At 45.7% G+C, this 19320-nt stretch overlaps 1 protein-coding gene across 1 annotated transcript in view; it reads left to right on the plus strand.

Annotated features, from left to right (window-relative positions):
- Nucleotides 1-19320, plus strand: part of PTH1R (parathyroid hormone 1 receptor) — a 132087-nt gene that overhangs the window by 67748 nt on the left and 45019 nt on the right. The window contains exon 3 of the mRNA XM_075144379.1: nt 18774-18884. Coding sequence (XP_075000480.1) covers nt 18774-18884 — 111 coding nt within the window. The remainder of the gene's footprint in view (nt 1-18773; nt 18885-19320) is intronic.

The following is a 19320-nucleotide window of genomic DNA, read 5'->3' on the forward strand; positions in this document are numbered from 1 at the left end:
GGACGCCACTGCTCAGGAACTGGCTGGGCATCTGTTGGCAGGTGGTCAGCAATTGCATTATGCATCACTTATTTTGTATATTCTATTATTATTATTATTATTATCCCTTCTTTTTCTGTCCTATTAAACTGTCTTTATCTCAACCCACGAATTTTGTTTCCCCCCCCAATTCTCTCCCTCATCCCACTGAGGGGCAGTAGTGAGCGAAGGGCTGCATGGTGTTTAGCTGCCTGACAGGTTAAACCACAACATAGTTAGATCAAATTAATCTGCAAGAGGTCCACTAATCCAAAGGCAAAATGAATTCTGATTTAACCTTTCCCAAGAAACGTTTTCTTAAGATCTTGTAAAACAACTTCCAGTGGCAGCGCGTCCATAACACCCCAGAATTTCACTCTAGCACTTCACAAACAAGGCAGCAATTTGCTAGACCATCTCTGAGATGGTCTAAAGAGTCGATGGTTGCACACAGAGGATTTTGCAATTTGGAAAAGATCTTCCAACTTTTCAGAAGAGCTGCCATCCACAGATTTTTAGACTACAGATGCCCTTGAACACATGAAATTATAATGTTACAGGGTATTTATGAACAGACTAACTCAATCTCCATTTTGCAGTGTGTCTGCTCCTTTATGCTGCAGGAGTCAAAGGAGATGGATAGTTTTAGATCCTCTTGTGGGGTGAGGGGTGACAGAACAAAAGGCTATAATCTGCACTGTGTTAGCTTAAATGCAATTAATTGCTTGGCTAAGGCTTCAGAAGCTTAGTTTTTGCCCAAAGGCTTCAGAAGCTTAGTTTTTGCACAAAGACTTCAGAGCCCAGGGTGAAAAGTGGTTAGGTCCAGTCCTTTCCTCTTTTGATGATACGGAAACTGGAGTCTGGTTTCTATTTGTGCTAATCACCCAAGGACATATGGGTCTGTGCCCTTCTCAGCCAGATGGAGGACTCATCCCATTGCCTCTTCCCTCACCACAGACCCAAAAGAAAAAGCCTGGGAAGGGCAACATGGTCTTCACAATTAAGATGCACCAGCCCTCACTTGCCGACAATATTTATGGGGGTAAAGTGGTTGTGACTTGGAGCAATATAAATCCTGGGTGGCCACCCCAAGCCTTCAGGCAGTCTCCTGTGGTATCACTCGGAGTATTTCTGAGGAGCGCCCACTTGGGTGGCAAGAGTACTCCTCTAACTGCCATGGAGGACTTGGGCTGTGTTACCACCCCGCCAGGTCCCCTATCTGTCCTGTGGCGTAGGACAGAGTTATCCCTCACGATACATTTGTATTTTGGCTCTGCAAGACCTAGCTTTTCCTGGAAGGAAAACAAGTGACTGCAGGCAGGCAGAGCGCTATGCCCAGGTCCATTTGACCCTCTGTTTGATAGTAATGGCAGCCGACGGCGTTGATGTGCCACTATATCTATACCGAGTCTACCTGCTGGCAATGCAGTCTGACGGTTCCCACGTCAGGACCGTGTCTCTTTGCAGGATCTCCCTCATGGTGGCCAGCCGTGCTCCTTGCTGTCTTGACAGCTCCCAGTGTCTCCTGAAAGCAAGGATGGAGATTCAACCCCTGCCCCCAGATTTTATTTTTCTTTTCAGCTGTGTGATGAATAGGTCCCACTCCAAAGGCTGCTTCTGCCAGGGTAGAACAGACTTATTTTATATTAGAGGTGGGGCAAGCCCCACTGAGAAGTACGTTCACAGGGAGCAGTGCACCCCTTGGCCTGAAATGATTTATTGATATGACTGGTATTCAAAGGGCAAAAGGGAACAGGTACAGTCTAGCCCCTTTAAAATATATATATTTTTTTAAAAAAAACAAACCACAAACAACAAGAAAACAAAACAAAACAAAAAAACCAACAACAATGAAAGTGACCACAAAAAGAAACAAATCAGCCCAGGCTCAGGGTATGCAATGCAGGAGGCAGCATGCACTCCTGGTTCAATCTACTTGTGTTACGTTTAGTTTCTGGAAGTCTTCTAAATGGGAGAAACTGTGCCCATGTGGTCGATAAATGGCCATAAGAATCATACATGAGACCCTGAAAAGTTTGCACAATCTGCCCTCTCTGTCCATAATAAAGCAGAGCTACTCCATGGCATCCTGGAGGACCTCAAGGTCAAACGATCTGCCTTGTAAAAGGGGGTAAGAGAGTACGGTTTCACCTGATGTAAGTGACAGTGGCACAGTGAACTTCAGCTGAAGAAGTCACCCATAAAGCAAAAGTCGTGGTCATTGGGGCCATTATGAATTTGAGCCAAAGTTGTCATAGTGTTAGTGATAGTCGTGTGCAGCAGAGGTGGAGTACTGATGACCTTGAACATCTGAGCTCCTTCTAGAGTTGGTGGACAGAGAAGAGCATCTTTTGGGGTGGCATCTGCCTCCAGATGTTGATCACAGATTAAACCTAGGATTGCTGATCCAGATGGATCACTTAACACTTACGCTGCAGTATAATATGATTATTGATGATGATGGTGTGATCCCTAGGAGGGTAGCCTAGCACTAAGATAGCTTACCTGAACATGTGGTGGGATGTCCATCTTCAGAGGTTTTCAAGAGTTGGCTAGACAAAGCCATGACTGACCTGACCTCATGCTGGTGTTGAAGGTTGGACAAGAGATGTTCAGAGGTCCCTTCCAACAAACATTTCTATGATTAGTCCTGCTCAGGGGATTTAGGATCACAAGCCAACATCACTGAGGCTCCTTGCGGGGATTGTTTCCTCCCTGTAGACCTCAAGGCTCAGTTATCAAAGATTGGTGAGGGCCTAACTACAATGCAGCAGGTACAGAGCTGGACAAGAAGAGAAGGGGAGGTCTGGATAATTCATCTGTCTTTTAAATTGGAAAAGAAGAGGAGCTTTGCATGTTGTCTCTCTCTTTTTTTTTTTTTTTTTTTTTTGCATGTTGTTTCCAGTTATCTTGCATGTTCAAATCCGTGCTTGGTTTGTCATTCCAAAGAAGGAAAAAGGACAAGCCCACAATGAGGCAGCAGTTTTGGGGAGATCATAAGGAAAGCACATCATACAGTCATCAAAGGATGAGACTTCTTCAGCCTTTCTTACATAGTTATTTGTGGTGAGGGAAAAGATTCACATTCAGCTCTGCTTGAAGGAATCTAAAACTATGTTATTACTTCCTGGAAACAATGCTTTACTGCCTAACGTGTCAAAGGTGAAAAAGGAGATTGAAATGTCTTCCATTAGTTCTGCTTCACTATGTCTGAAAGTACCAAAAAGCACTGGTGCAAGAGCTGGATGTCAGCTGTCCAACCTCATGATCTACTTGTAGACCCAGTATCCTTCTGGGCCCATGGTAGCCGCCTTCAGCATGGAGCAACTCTGACTGTGGGACAACCCTGCAGACAGCCCAGTGGTGTAGGATGTTTGGGAGAGGAAAACGTTCCTGCTTAAAATCCCTGGCCCAAGTCAATAAGGAGTGTCTTTGGACTTGAGAGTCCCGTCTCTCCAGGGAAGCTCTTAACCACAGAAGTCATAAGAAAAGAGGCCTTTGACCCCATGGCTGGTTTAGATCGGCTTTGCACTGAATACTTACGCAAGCTCTGCAACAAGTGAAGACTGCTGTGCAGCCTGAGGTCTGGCTTTCACATCTCTGCTCTGGAGTTTTGTCCTGCACCCTTCAACATTCAATGTTACAGCTTCTGGATGGAGTCAGAAGAGGACTTTGAAAGACACATCCATTGCTATGGGCACACAGGGATACTTTCTTCTTGTGGCTCTCTAAGCCATGAGAAATAGGGGTGTGCACTTCTGCAGACAGCTTCTGCTTCTCCGAGGAGCCTTCTGAGGACCTCTTCCTGCAAACCTGCTCTCATCAACAGTTCGAGTTCATACCTGGAACCAGACTGAATGAAGCACTGTTTTTCTGCCAACTCAGAGGCAGCCAGATGGAAGGTGTGTGAGGAGGCAGCAGTAATGACTCTCCTCTCAGACAAGAAGATGGAGTCCCATGGACTCCTAACTGCATGTCGTGCCTTGAACTGGTCCTACAGGGCATCTCTATGGCAAAGGGAAGGAGCGACTTCAGCATAAGCCTATATCCTTGATAAGACAGCTTGGCTAACAAGGGCCGAGCAGAACTCAGTTATGGTGACAGGTGCTAAGGACCTGTGTGTGTACACAGAGGTCAGTTTTCTTATCACCAAAAAGCATGACTTCATTTGCTATTTCAGATTCCCTTTAGCATGCAAGTATGGGCAGGGCCAATGGAGCAACTGGTTGACCTGAGAAAGAGCCTTTTTGGAGGAGGTTTGTTTTTCAGTTGGATCAGCTTCCTGATCTGGTTCATCATGCAGCCACATAAACACGAGAGCCATCACAGGGAAAGGAGCAGTGCCAGGAAAGAAAGGTGTTGGTGTAAGCAGTGCTGCATTGAGCATTACCTGCTGAACATCCGAGGTTTTGAAAACCCAAGCTGACTTCTCCCCCGTTGCATTCTCTCATTGCTCCCATGCAGCCCCACTTCACATCAAAGGGTGTATGCGTGAACTTAGTGCTGTCAGATCCTGTCCTGCGATCACCCTTCACTCGTGCCTATCTCTGTTCCTCACAAGTTGCCAGAGGGCAACCTGGCAGAAGGCTGCTTGGATCCTGCCTCTGCCTAGATGTGATTGCAGCCCAGTGTTGTGATTTACTCCACTCCATAACAGGCAACGATCTGTGTTTTCAGAAGCAGTGAGGGAGCTTGGGACACCTTCATTGGGTTTTTTTAATTATTTTTTTAGATAGAAAGAAATATCACGTAAGCTGGCATGAAAGTTTGGTAGGGCTGCTGTCCTCGTTCTTGGAGCTGACGCACAGGGATATTCAATGCCTCACCTCCGATCTCAAAGGAGAGTCTGTGGCAGAGCCAAGATTTGGATTCTCATCTCCTTACTCTTCAGCCAGGACACAAGCCACAAACCACATTTCCTTTTGTCCTGGAATTCAAGGTGAGGCTACAAAGATTCAAATCCAGGTGGACAAAAATGGATGAAAATCTTTGGGCCAATCCCACTTGACCGAAACTCAAAACTCTCATCATCGCTCTCACTTTAAAGCCTCGGGTTTTGTTTTGAAATGAGAAAAACACATTTGAAATTTCCTGCGGTGCAATCGGTACTTGGGTTCTCCTCCTCTTTTGCCCGTCTCATCGCTGAGTGCATTTCATGGGCCAGTTCTTTTCCTGGTAGGAACTGGCAGATTCCCATTCAGTTTAGTGAGCGCACTGATTTATCGCAGGTTCATTGATTTCTCCCACAGTTCAGCACTGCAACTTTTTTTCCCCAACATTTCAAAAAGGGAAATATCCACATTTCAGAGGTATCCGTGAGTCTTAAGAGATGAGAGGTAGCCTGGATCAGCACTGAACCTTGATTTTTGGGCTGATACCTGCTGTTTTCTCTCTCACCTTGCAGCTACCCATTCCTAATGCATTTACTCGGCAATCGCAGGCTAGAAATAGCTACATGGATTATCACAAGTGAATAATGGGAGGGACCTGTGAGTCCAGCACCACTGCTTGCCCCCAAGAGGGGAAATGAGATTTTGAGGAGCAGGTTTCTGTGCATCATTCTTCCAGCACAGACTTGGGTTTAGCATGGAGACACACACCAGAACTGGCATTTTGAGTAGAAAATGTGATCCTGCCTGTGCATGGACTTCATGAGCTCTTCCCCAGGAAGCAGCCAGCCCAGAAGAGACAAGTACCTCGAATCATGCTCCACCATCCTCTGGAAGCAGGAAGACCTTGGTCTCCCATCTGTTCCACTTAGCATTGTCCTTTTCCCTTTGCTGGTGTCGTGGTTTAACCTGGCAGGCAGCCAAACCCCACGCAGCCGCTCGCTCACTCCCCCTCCCCGGTGGGATGGGGAGAGAATCGGAAGGGTAAGAGTGAGAAAAACTCGTGGGTTGAGATAAAGACAGTTTAATAGAACAGAAAAGGGAAAATAATAATAATAATGATAGAATATAAAAAATTAGTGATGCACAATACGATTGCTCACCACCCACGCTGACCGATAACCAAGTAGCGATCACTACTTCCTGGAACGCCTACCATTCATATACTGAGCATGACGTCATATGGTATGGAATACCCCGTTGGCCAGCTGGGCCAGCTGTCCCGGTATGCTCCCTCCTAACTTCTTCCAGAGCATGGAAGCTGGATGTCCTTGACTAGCAGGGTACTTAGCAACAACTGAAAACATCAGTGTGTTATCAACATTCTTCTTATACTAAATCCAAAACACAGCACTAGGAAGAAATTTAACTCTATCCCAGCCGAAACCAGGACAGCTGGTTTTTACTGTCTCAGTTTTATTAAATCCACAGTTTTCTTTTCTTCAGCCTGCACAATTATTAGCAAGTGCCATGTGCCGCACGGTGCAGTGCTGAAAGGCAGCAGTCTCCAGAGCAGCTCCTATCAAAGCGGCCAGGGAGCGGTTACATTGTTCTCCCAACCAGCCCGCACCCTCACAAGCCTGGCCAACACTGGCTTCATCTTTGTGCCAAAGTAGCTCCAGCTACTGAAAAAGGCCGTAAAAACAAGTATAGTAGACCTAAAACTTGAACTGCATGTTGTGAAAAAAGGAAAGAGTTGATGGGAGTATGGAGACCAGTGGCATCCACCCATCTTGTAGAGATCGGAAGGAGATGTTCATTGGAAGAAGACTTCCAGAGATTGGAAGGGATGTTCACTGTCTTCCTTGGTTTTAGCTGATTCCTAGTCCATGCCCTGAAAGATCAGGCAATTTGCTGTCAAGTGGAGTATTCAAATATCTTATCTGCTACCACGGTTCAGCAATATCTTGTTCAGTTGAAATAAACCAGATGCAATTTAATTAGATATGTGTCTAAGCCACATTTCAAGAGTTGAATTAGGGCCTAAGGAGCATCAGGGTGAACAATAGAGGTGCCAAGTGTTTCTGGAGAGTGGGAACATGTGGCTGTTCCATGTGTGATTGCTAGCAGAGTTGATAGTCCAAAGGAAAGTCCTAGCAAAAAAAAAGGTAAAAAATTGATAAAATTCTAAACTTTCTTCAGCAATAGTGAACCACTGTTTACGCATAAAAACTCCAAATTCCCTTTTTTCCCTCTAAAAATGTCAGCTTTTGGTTTATGCTAGCTAGTGGAGGGTGAGCCTCCTCCTGTCCTCTTAAGACAGATCACGTAGACAATGTCACCTGTCCCCTGGCCACCTCCCAGGTGTATCTCTGAGCCTGAGGACTTGCCAGGGACTCTAATCCATGGGGTGACATGGGCACAGCCCCACATGGACTTGTGCCATGGGGAGACAGGGCTGAGCCAGGCCAGTGTGCTTCCACACAGGCCTGTCTCAGGATATGTGCGTCATCTGCCACTTTTGGCTAAGGCACTGAGGGACAGAGACCCAAAATATTAAAACAAAAAAAACCAAAAACCTGTCCCCACAAGCATTTGGCTTCGTATCTTCTTTTCTCTCTTTTTTTCCTCCTCCTTTTTTCTTTAAATTTAGTCTCTAGATGAAAGCCTTTTGGAAAGAACAGGAAACCCTAAAATTTCTCTTCTACGTACACAAATATTACATTTCAGCCATGGTGGGCAGCCTGATGCCACCCCAAAGTTAAACCTGGAAGGGGATGAAGTGAAATTCCCAGCCATAAGCCATCAGACCTGATTTTTTTTTTTTTTTTTTTTTCACCCATGAATTAAAGCCTGTCTTTCCCTGGTTTGGAAAAGGAGATGGGACATTTTGTGGGGGAAGAGAGATTTTTACACAAACCTGTTATTAGCAAAGGCCATCGGCAATCCTTTCTCAGAGTCCTAGGTGTTGCAGCTTGCCTCAAAATGGCTTGTTTTTTTAATAAATAAACCTATTTGCTAGGGAAAGGGGTTATTTTTAGTTGAGAAGCCGTGTGTATTTACCTAAGGTGTGTGGGTTGCGCATCTGAGTTTATGGCTCCATTGTCCCTAAAGGACCTATACCCAACCCTCTCTGGGCTCTCTCTGGGCTCTCTCTCGGCTTGCAAAAACTCAGCATCTGCTCCTGGTTTTCTCTCCAGAGGCTCAAGCACCATCCCCGGATCATCCAGCCTACCAGGGTCTCCTCAGAGGTTGTGAGTAGCTTCAGGTGCCTTAGAAGTTAAGGGAGACAAAGGGCTTCCAGGGTACTCAGGATTTGCCCTAAACACCCCAGACTTCTATAAACCCATATCTTCTCCTGCTCTTTCTATCTTCTCCCTGTTTCTGTTCTCAGTCCTTGTGGCTCAATGATGCAGGGCCAGAACATTGGCCCAAATACTGTCCTGTAAACGACCAAACTGTCTCTTGTTAGCATGCTCCCAGCACAGTTTTGGCCTGGGACAGCTGTCACTGCCCCAGTGGACACTATCTGGGGGCCAGCATGGACCAGGAGACCTTCCAAGACAGCAGCACAGACAAGACTGTTCTTCTGGGGCGTGCATGAGCGGGTGTTCAGATTCATGGATATGAGCCATGCTGGACTTGAAGGGCCTGAAAATGGGCTGTGGTGTGTTGTATTGACTAGTATAGATGCAATCAGTGAGTCTTGGTCAAGCCTGGGTTTTCTCATTGCATCTGTGGTTCTGGGATGAGCCAAAAGAGCACTGAAACCCTACAGAGAGATGTCATCTCCCACCCAACCCATCTACCACAGCTACCATTCAAGTCAGCAGACTGTGATGACTAGGAAGGGCTTGCAGCTCTTCACAGATGGCTACTTGCCAGTCGTGCCTGAATTAGAGCTAGCAAGAGATAGGAAATACCAACAGCTGGCCTCTGCCTGTAAAGGTTTATGCGCCAAGGGCTTCCAATCCCATTGAGAAAAGTCTTTTGAGTAGCTATATAGGTCCTGCAATGCACAGGAGGAATAGGTCTCAGGAGTTATGATAGGCATAGATGATCCATGTGTTAGATATGTAAAGTAACCTGGAGAAAGGGTGAAAAACGGTACATAGGATGGCTAAACTGCAATACGAATTATTAACCTTATTTCTACACTTATTTTAATGATTGATGTGACCAACACTGTCCCATCTCAGAGGGATATCTGGAGAGATGTACTGGAATGAGGAAAGAAGGATGCCCGGGCTGAGCCAGGCTAGTATTGGCAGGTCGGGTGTTATCAGACGGGACATTGAAGGTGATACTTCTTCTGCCAGGTTGTGAGCGCAGTGAGTGGACAGGCAGCATGTGAAATGGGCCAGTGATGTCAGGGGAGCCAGCTCTCTGGAGCTCTGTCGTACTAGCAATGGTCTGGTAGCACTCATAACCTTGTGGCTTTCCCACTCTGCCTTTGGGTGAGTGAAGACACATTGTGACTTGGAACAGCTCCTGGCCCATGCGTCCTTTCCCTCCAAAGTCCAGTTCCTCCAGGGCTGAGCATGCAAAGGGTGTTTTGCCCACTAAACGCTGATGTGCAGACCAGCAAAGGTCTCTCAGTAGTAACAGACAGAACCTACATCCATCCACCCCCTCTCCTCACCCTCCCCTCACGCTGGCCAGCGCACAGTACCTATACACACAGAGAGATGTTCCGAGATGCATGCACTGGCACAGGACACATAACGCCACTGAGAGACACTGCAGCACTGTTTCCCCAGCTACCCATGCAAATGCCCTTGGATGCATGCAGAGCATCTTTCCCCAAAACAGACACATGCTCCCCCTGCATTGCACAACACAGGTCAACAAAAATACACACCCCTTCCTGCAGACGTACCCACCTATAGATCTATCCATATACATATGCAGACACCCATACACTCATACTCTGACAGCCAGGTTTGAAATGCATCTGCAACACCAAACACCCCCATACAGAGGCACTGGCCCTCCAAGCCTCCCTTTCTCCCCCTCCTGTCCCAAAATGCTGGGTCATTTTTTTGGTTGCTCCTCCCTGCCTGTTTCCAATCCACCAAATGTCCTTCCCGTAATAGAGTGACCACAATTGCACACCGTATTCCAAATGTGGTCTCCCTGGTGCCTTGCACAGTGCCAGAATAAGTCGGGCTGATTTATATTCCATACCCCTAGATAAACACCTCGAGACGTGTTTGCATTTATCCAGCTGCCAAGCAGCCTCGCAGATGGTTTTAATGTGTTCTCCACATGCATGTACCACTTGCACAGAAATCGTAATTGAGACTGGGGGGAAGGAAAGGAGGGAGGAGGCAAGGGAAAAGTAGCAGGCAGGAGAGAATAGCCCTCATTGCACCCTGGGGATACGGTCTGAGCAGTGAGCAGGCATGGCCCAAATATGCCTCTCCTTTCCCCTCTCTTCCACCAAAGCAACCTGCAGCGTGCTGGGATTTCTGACCAGGCTCAGGTGGGCAAGCAGAAACGAAGAAAGAGCAAAATGAGAGATGCATGTGGCGCAGCCCTTTCACAAAGCACACCGTGACTGCCTTCAAAAGGCGAGTCCCGCAGCAATGACATCAAACAGAGCGTTTGCTTGCTCCATCCCGAATACCATATTGGCTTGTGATAATGGCTATGATTTCCATGCCCTGAGATTTCAACACTCAAGGGCTAAGGAGAGCTGCAAGGCACATCTGTTCTAAAACTACGGTAATCTGTGCTACTATAACTACTCTGTAGTACGGTACTACTGTAAGGGAGTATTCATGACAGTCCAAGCAACGGTGAGATGAATGAGTACACTATAATAGTAACCTTCAGACACCTCAGGCACTGAGACACACACCCTGCCTGGAGGATTTTACAGTCTAGCCTTAGAAGATGGGCAAAGATGGTCTGTGATAAAATGGCATGCAGATGTAGAGAAGTAAATCAGATTTTCTCACTTATACCTGGCAAATATATACCTGCCCTATTGTGATTGATATTAGAGGAACGTGTCATTCAGTGCATTTCGATGAGGTGCTGGTAACTTCTAGATAGATGGTGAACTGACACATTTCCACATGCCTCGTCTTCTCAAAGTGCTTACTTAGTCGTGGTGGTATGTCCTCTGCAGAGCTGGATGAGGAGGAACTGTCTGCTGGTAACCTGAGTCCCTAGAATCATAGAATCACAGAATCATTTAGGTTGGAAAAGACCTCTAAGATCATCGAGTCCAACCGTCAACCCAACACCACCATTCCCACTACACCACGTCCCTAAGCGCCACATCTACACGTCCTTTAAATACCTCCAGGGATGGTGACTCAACCACTTCCCTGGGCAGCCTGTTCCAGTGCTTGATAACCCTTTCAGTGAAGAAATTTCTCCTAATGTCCAATCTAAACCTCCCCTGGCGCAACTTGAGGCCATCTCCTCTCGTCCTATCGCTAGTTACTTGGCAGAAGAGACCAACACCCACCTCGCTACAACCTCCTTCCAGGTAGTTGTAGAGCGCGATGAGGTCTCCCCTCAGCCTCCTCTTCTCCAGACTAAACAACCCCAGTTCCCTCAGCCGCTCCTCATCAGACTCGTGCTCCAGACCCTTCACCAGCATTGTTGCCCTTCTCTGGACACGCTCCAGCACCTCCATGTCCTTCTTGTGGTGAGGGGCCCAAAACTGAACACAGGATTCGAGGTGCGGCCTCACCTTCCCAGCACAGCCCTGGGAAGGCAATGGGTGAAAGTAGCATTTAGCACCATCTCTCCCAACACATGTCCCTCAGACTGAAGTCTGTATTTCAATTTGTTGCCTGAACCCTTGGGGCTGTGTTCAGCTGCGGCTGAGGACTTGAGTGAGCTGGATTGATGGGTTGAGAAGTAAAAAACAGCCTTATACGAAATGCATCAGGAAACTAGAGGAGGTGACCTCCTCTAGTGCACCTTACTGGTGCAGGGATATAGTGGTGGAAAGAGAGGCTGACTCTGCTGTGGCTTAGCTTTCTTGAGGAAGTGATGAGCTGTGTGTCTCAAGACCAAGAGATGAGAGCACAATTACATATGGGAGCTGTGTGGGCGTCTTTGTACCTGGGAAGGAAGGAAGGAGTAATCTGGACTGTTTGGGAATTTCTCTTCTCCTTGGAAGTGATTGCCTCCAGCGTACGTAAGATGATTTCTGAGATCTGGAGTGGAGGTAGGTAGCCAGCTGGAAAACAGAGGTGTCTTTGGGAAGCACAGGTGACTGCTGATCATGAGACAGCAGCGTACAGGATATTGAAGTAGGATGAAGATGCACTGACCTGTCCCAGCACAAGGATGGCAGCAGAGCTCAAGAGTGCTACAGGCAGAGGAAGCTGAGTGACGTGGTGCTATCCTCCTAGCCCCATTAATGCCACAGCCCCCGTTTGCTCTAATGATACCATCTTAAAATCACTCAGGGACATGAAACTTACCGACCTCATCCTGAACATGACTCATCTGAAGGATAGAAGGTCCCTCTTAATTTCCAGCATAAGCTTTGTTCACTGCCAGTTTACACCTGTTTATTTTTGTATCATTTTCCACTTTTGTAGTTCATCTCCATTCCTACTGCTTGCCAATAGGATGAGAAAAACCTTCTTTCTCATTCTCTCTTGTTGGATTAAGCAGACCAAGCCTTTTCTTCTCCTCCAGGGCCACCAAAGGAAACTTCCTGCCTCACCAGTCCTTCCTTATTGCTGGAGGATTTTTTCTTTCAGTTGCTTTTCAACAAAGGAACTTATGAGCTTTTCCCCAGAGAGGTTATTTTGTTTGACCAGTAGTAAGGATGTCTCAGGACCTGTGAAGCCTCTTTTAGCAAATGACTGTGGGATGAAGAAGCAAAATCAGTCTTAGAAGACAAAGCTTCAATTCCTGCCTCAGCAGTTGACTTTTACCAACCTCACTTACCTGCCTGTGTTAGGTTTGTAGTCAGGGAGTGTGGTGGCCACTGATCCTTGCTTTCTCCACAAGTACAATTGCCCTGCCTCCCTGAACTCATATCAAACTACAGAGATAGAAAGAGAGACACCAGGATGAGACATCTGCGAAGTCTCTGGAGAAGAAAAAGATCTTGCCTCACTTCCAGCTACTCATGTTGTCCTGCAAGACTAATTTCTTCAACGCTACAGTGGTCAGTGATGTCCTCTAAATCTGAGAAACTCCAGTGCAACTCCCAGCTTCCCTGTCTCCATCCATGAGAGTTACAGCTCTCAATTTGGAGAAGCTTCACCTACAGACATACATGCCTGAGAGAGAAGCAATATCCTCCCTTCAGCGTTGCCTGAATGACTGATACACATCCAAGACACTTAGGACGTTGGATATGTATGAGATTTGCTTGTTTTCTTAAAAGCTTATGAATTCCTTTTGACTTACATCTTCGGTGAATCCTACTATTTCTTCCAAGGAAAGGAATGTTTTGCATTCCCACTTCACTTGGAACATGCAACTTCGTGTCCCAAACCTACTCACCTGTATTAATCCAAACAGCATATTTTGAACCCTCAAACTATTTTTCACCAAAAAAAGAAATTTTTCAAGAGCTTTTTAATCAGCATTTAGAACGAACTACATCCCTTCTGATTGTCTATGCTTCTAAATATTGTTAACAGTGTCTCAGGAGAGACTGACTTATTTTTAGCATGCCAAAAGCACACTACTTGCAGGTGGTGGATTTTTTTAAAAAAAGAGGTTGTAAAAATGCATTTTATTTTTTATTTTAAAGCATAGCCATCAGGAAAAATTGTCAGCTTGTGAATTTTTTTTATTGTTTTCCTGAAACTCCTCACCATTTTTCAGATTTCTTCTTGTAATTCAGTGTGGATCTCTTTTGAGAAATGACTGCGAGAAAAGAAAAACAACAGAGAGAAACCAAGTTGTTAGTACTGTTAATATTTTTATAAACCAAGAAAAAAATGTTTGGAGGAAATATTTAGGAAAACAAACAAAAAGTCTTGTTTGGATTCCAGCACAATACCAATGGAATATATGGTATTTTCCCTCCCCATTTTTTCATCAGCTCAGTTGTTAAGTGACCTCTAGAGTGAGTAAAATGGGAGAAAGTTGGAGGCAGAAGGTGCAGAATTTGGTCCCAGTTATCACATCGGTGGTCTCAAGCTGGTGAAATTAATGGTAAAGGTGCCACATGGCTGTGCGGACCAGAGGAGACAGGGGGTGGAGTGAGGGAGGAAGGAAGGGATGTGGGGAATCACAGAATCATGGAATAGTTTGGGTTGGAAGGGACCTTTGAAGATCATCTAGTCCAACCCCCCTGCTGTGGCCAGAGACATCTTCAACTAGATCAGGTTGCTCAGAGCCCCGTCCAACCTGACCTGGAATGTTTCCAGGGATGGGGCATCTACGACGTCTCTGGGCAACCTGTGCCAGGGTTTCACCACCCTCATCGTAAAGAATTTCTTCCTTATATCTAGTCTGAATCTGCCCTCTTTTAGTTTAAAACCATTCCCCCTTGTCCTATCAGAAGGTCGATGGTTTATCTCCTTGGATGGGAGGAATGGAGGTATTAGAGATAGGAGTGAAAGGACGGTGGGGCTCCTCTTTGGAACAACAGGCATGACATAAAGGGGAGAAACAGCTTTTGGCTGCATTAAAACCCAGGAATGTGGATCCAACAGTCACAAAGTGTAGCTGGTGCTGACGTTAGTCAATATTTCCATTTGAAAAATGTTTTCTGACAGTTTTAGTCAATGTAGGAACTTCTCAATTTGTTCTGCAACCAGGAGGTCCAGAGGCACCTGGCTTGATCTATGGATGTCCCCCCCAGCTTCCCCCTACCACAGACTAACTGCAGTCCCTCTTCCCAACCCAATTCCTCTCCCTGGCCCCCCTGGTGCCCTGGCTTGGCAAGAAACAGCCATGCTGTGCCTGATTTTAGGCTACGCACGTGCCAGTTGGCTGGTCAGTCAGCAAAGGCTGGTTGTCCAGGTGGCAGCTGCCGAATGTTCACCTGCCCTTGCCTGTGCTAATCATCAATCACCGCGAAATTTGCAGGAAGGAAATGATGACTGAGATGTCTTACCCCTCCTTCAAATTTGGCTGAAATGGGTTTTCCAAGCATGGAGCAGGTAGAGAGAGGCAGGGGATGATGGAGAGATGGAGAGGAGGTTAAAGAGGTTTCTCTGTGTTGAGAAAGTTCATGATAATGACGACGGATTCATTTGCGTCTTTTCTTGGGAGACTCAGATGTTTTCTGAAGATCAAGTCCCGCCAGATCCTTATCAGCTTTAATGAATCAATTCCACGAGTCAATACACAGAGGCACGGAAAGATTTCAGACGCAGTGAGAGACAGCAAAGATGATCTTTTTTTCAAATTTCTGGGGCAGCTGATGGCTCCCCAAATTGTCCTCATGATAAAGCAGCAGCCCAGAGGTGTCCCACCACCGGTTTGCACTGTGTTTCCTGCACAGAGCCTTCAACCTTCTGCTTTTTGGGAGGATTGCGGGAATCAAAGTACCCAAAAAGAAATAATTGCATACTCTGTTATCCAGAAAGCATCAGTTTTCTTTTGAATGAGTCCATTGCAAATGCGTGTGTGTGTATGTTTACAGCATGAGGAGGGCGTGCCCACCAGATACTTTTCCACATTAATATTTTCTGGACAAATATTGCAGTATGATACTAAATGAAACTACTTACAAGTGAAGGCTGACCTTTGCAAGTTGTTCTGAAGATCTTAGAAAAGTTGAAGGTTTTTCTCTCAGCATTTCAGAGCATGACATTTGGATCAATTTTTTTCTCCTCAATGTTGTTTCTCCACAGCAAAGTTTATCCAAATTTATTTATTTTGTGGAAAGAATTGGTTTTATTTTAAGTAAGACCACTTTGAGGGCTAAATGAAATCTTTATTTACTTTCTTGTCTGCAAAAAAACCTCAGAGACAATAACATTTTGTCCTAATCCAAATTTTGTTGGGCACTTTTTTTTCCTTTTTCTTTTGATCCTTCCAGAGAACTGAAAAATAAACAAACTGTTTTTCACAGTGTAAGTAATCCTGCAACATAATGAGCCAAAGGGAAGGGCTTTCCCAGTTTTCATGAATAGGAAATCTAGTATTATTCTTCCTCTACTGTGACTGGAAGCAGAGAAAATGCAATAAACTTCTTCCTCCGTTTTATCACACCAACGCTGAGGAATTCTAGCTCTTCCAGTTAATGCTTTAGAAGATAGGCAGTGATTAGTCTGGTCCTTTTCATCAGCACTAAATTAAAGATAAGAAATCAGCTGTTAAGCGATGAGTTTTTCTGTTGTTTTTCATGTCCCAAAATACCAGCAAACTGAATTGATCACTGTCAGCTCCGACCCTGGAGGGCACCATAACCAGCCAAAGTTTTTTAAAGCAATCCTGGATTCTTATTTAATCTTGTGCAAGCACATTCATTATAAAGGATAAATTACTGTTTGGATGAAAGATTGCTAAGGCACTAGCTTTGATATTAATGAAACATGCTGAGATCTTGGCCGTGCTTATCATTTCTTTACTAATGGAGCTCTTTTGCAGATAAGAGCAGGCTGTTCCGTTTTATTTTGATTCGCCTGTAACTCCTCTCTGTCAGACACTTTATACACTGTTGATAAACTCCTTCACGGGCTGCCATGGGTACGGAGGGCAGATGCTGCTCTGCAAGCAGAGCTGGGGCAGATTCACCGGTTTTTGCTTTTCACTTCAAATACTCTACTGCAGCTGGATTTTAACCGATGGGTGCAGTTAATACAGCCCAACGCAAAGGTGTATGTAAGCACCGGGTTAGATTTGGGTGCATAGTCCTTCCTCAGGGACTGGAAATACAGCTCATGTTGAACAGCCACGTCTGAATGGGAACTTGGTCCCTTGTGGGACTGGGAGCTTATGGATCAAAAGCTGCAGCAATGGGTGGTTGACAAGCTGGAAGGATGCAAGAAGTGGGGAAGAGGGTTTGGCTTCCCTCTTTTTAAAGCAGTTTTGAAAATGAGGTCAATTCCCACAGCTTTTGAGAAGCCTGGAGGATTTCTCAGCCCTTCTAAATATGGATAAGTTCTGGCTTTGTCCCTTGCAGACTGAATGAACAGACGATGAGGAAGATGAGACTGCCGGGAGGGTGGGCAGCCCATCTCCCAGGGCAGTCTGCCTCCATCGCTGGTATCTCAGCTGCTTCAGAGGCTGGTGGCAAACCCTGTGGGCTGTAGAGCTCCTTCATGACCCTCTTAGCCTACATGCTCATGTAGGACATGATGCTGGAGCCCTTGAATGGTTGGCTGGTACCTCTGTTTGTGAAGAGAGAAGCCAAGCTTCTCATAATTACAGGTCGATAGAAGACCGGCTTTATTACTTCTCAAGTTCTGGAGCATTGCAAAATGACAATTAAAGAACTTTAAATATACACTTACATACTTGCCAATTTTCAAAAAAAGGTTTTAGGGGAAAAAGCAGACATAAAATGTGGGAAAGGACTTTTTTCTTGGTTTGTAGCTCTGCTTTTCCTTGCACTAAGCACATAAATCACAGATATCTGCAAATAAACTAGCATACACAGATGGAAGAGGGAGACCTGTCTATGGGGGGAGGCAGGATTTCTCCTTCAGGGCTATTTTAGCTTTCTTCAATGAACAAAAAAGGAGAATAAGGATGATTTAAAGAAAAATCCTATAACAGCCACCCCACCACTCCCTTCTCAAAAGGGAAGTAGCAATGTTAGGAAGTAGCAGCGAGCCTAGCAAAGTGGTACAACAGAGAGAGAGAAACAGTTCCCAGGTTATTTGCATTCCTAAGGCAACGGGGCTCATGTGATTTCTCCACCTGCCCATTCTCTTTCTGCTCCTTTTCTAAAAACCTGTGACTGAGCAAAGGGCAGAAAACCAAAATAGTGAGTAAGCAGGGGGGAAAGCTGGGAAAACTCAACCGTTGTACGCTGCGCTTGGCAGCAGGTGACTGGTCAATCAGCGTGTGTGCACTGCCAGCCAATTAGCATGGGCACAGCTCCAAATCAATCAGTGCATGACCTGCATCTTGCCCCATGATGACATCACAGGGAAATGTGGGGAGAGGGAAGCTGGGACTAGTGAAGTCATAGGCGAAAAGTGTGTCAGATGGGAAAGGATGCAAATCTTTAGGAAAAAGAAATTCCATCGTTTCACTCCTTATGAAGCAAGGTAATGAAATATTCTTATTTACGGTTAGAAATATTGCCACAGACACCTCTCTATAGATTCTTGCTGGTCTTAGTGTTACTTAAAAGTGCACCCAAATTCAGGCACACAAGTGCATTTGAGAAAGCAGTAAAGCATCGCGGTATTGCATAGAACTGGCTGATGTAAATAATGAGTGAAAAATACAGCTGAATTTGGATTAATGGTCTGTAGGCATTAAACCACAGCCAATCTACTCTGTGGGCATGAGCCCCTTTCAGGAAAGCCTGAACTGGTAGCTTTGAGCCTCACAATAATGTAGCCACAGCATAATCTAGCTCCTTGGTAGCCTAGGCTTAAATCTGTGCTGCCATATCAAGGCTATACCCAGCCAAGCTCCCTTGGGCATCTCCAAGTTGCCCATCAGTCTACAGAGTCCTGAATGCTCAAGTCCTCCTGTTCCCCACTCTGCTCTCCCGCCCCATTTTCATTTCTTCCAGCCCACAAGGGAAAGCAACTTTCCAGAATCATTGACCCCTCTCAGAGAATGCTCAGCTATTATCCCACGTCTGACCATGTCCTTCTGAAATAAAACTTGGGAGAAGCTGCACCTTCCGGAGCTAAACACTGAGAAGAAAATTGCAATGATGCTTAAGAGAGGCTTTCTCAAATTGAGTGACAGTGGTGTTGGCTTTTTCATGGAGAACCCTCTCCAAACGGTGGGACATTAGTGTCATCTCTGCAGGTCTAGTGACTCCTCTTTATCTTTGCATCTCTTCCACAGATGGCTTTTGTCTTCCTGAGTGGGATGGTATTGTCTGCTGGCCTGAAGGTGTGCCAGGCAAAGTGGTGGCTATGCCATGTCCCGAGTACATCTATGACTTCAACCACAAAGGTAAGTGTTGTCCTCAGTGTCAGCAGAGCCTGGTAAGCTGCAGCACAGGGAGGCCTGGGAGTCAGAAAATTAGAAATCCTCTTTAGCATCCCTTTTTTATCACATGGTGGCTCCCTTCCATGCAGGAGTAAAGCCAGGGAAAAGGAAGTAAAGAAACAGCCATTATTTTTTAATGCTGAAAGAAAAGCTCTGTTTTAAGCTAAACAATGACAAATTTCCCACCTGCCCCACTCAGACTGTAATGGGGCATTATAAGCACCGATTACATGCGTAAAACTGGGTAGTTTTGCAGCGTTAAAAACCTCTGTTTTTTTGACGCCACAAACTTTGCGTAGCAATAGAAACCCACAAGATATTCTTCCAATTTATATTCTTCAGGAGTTTGTTAATTCTAGCCCCTGATCTCTGCCCAGACCCCTACGGTGGGTATCTGAGA

This window comes from Calonectris borealis, chromosome 2 (genome assembly GCF_964195595.1).
Source record: "Calonectris borealis chromosome 2, bCalBor7.hap1.2, whole genome shotgun sequence".
NCBI classification, from domain to species: Eukaryota; Metazoa; Chordata; class Aves; order Procellariiformes; family Procellariidae; genus Calonectris; species Calonectris borealis.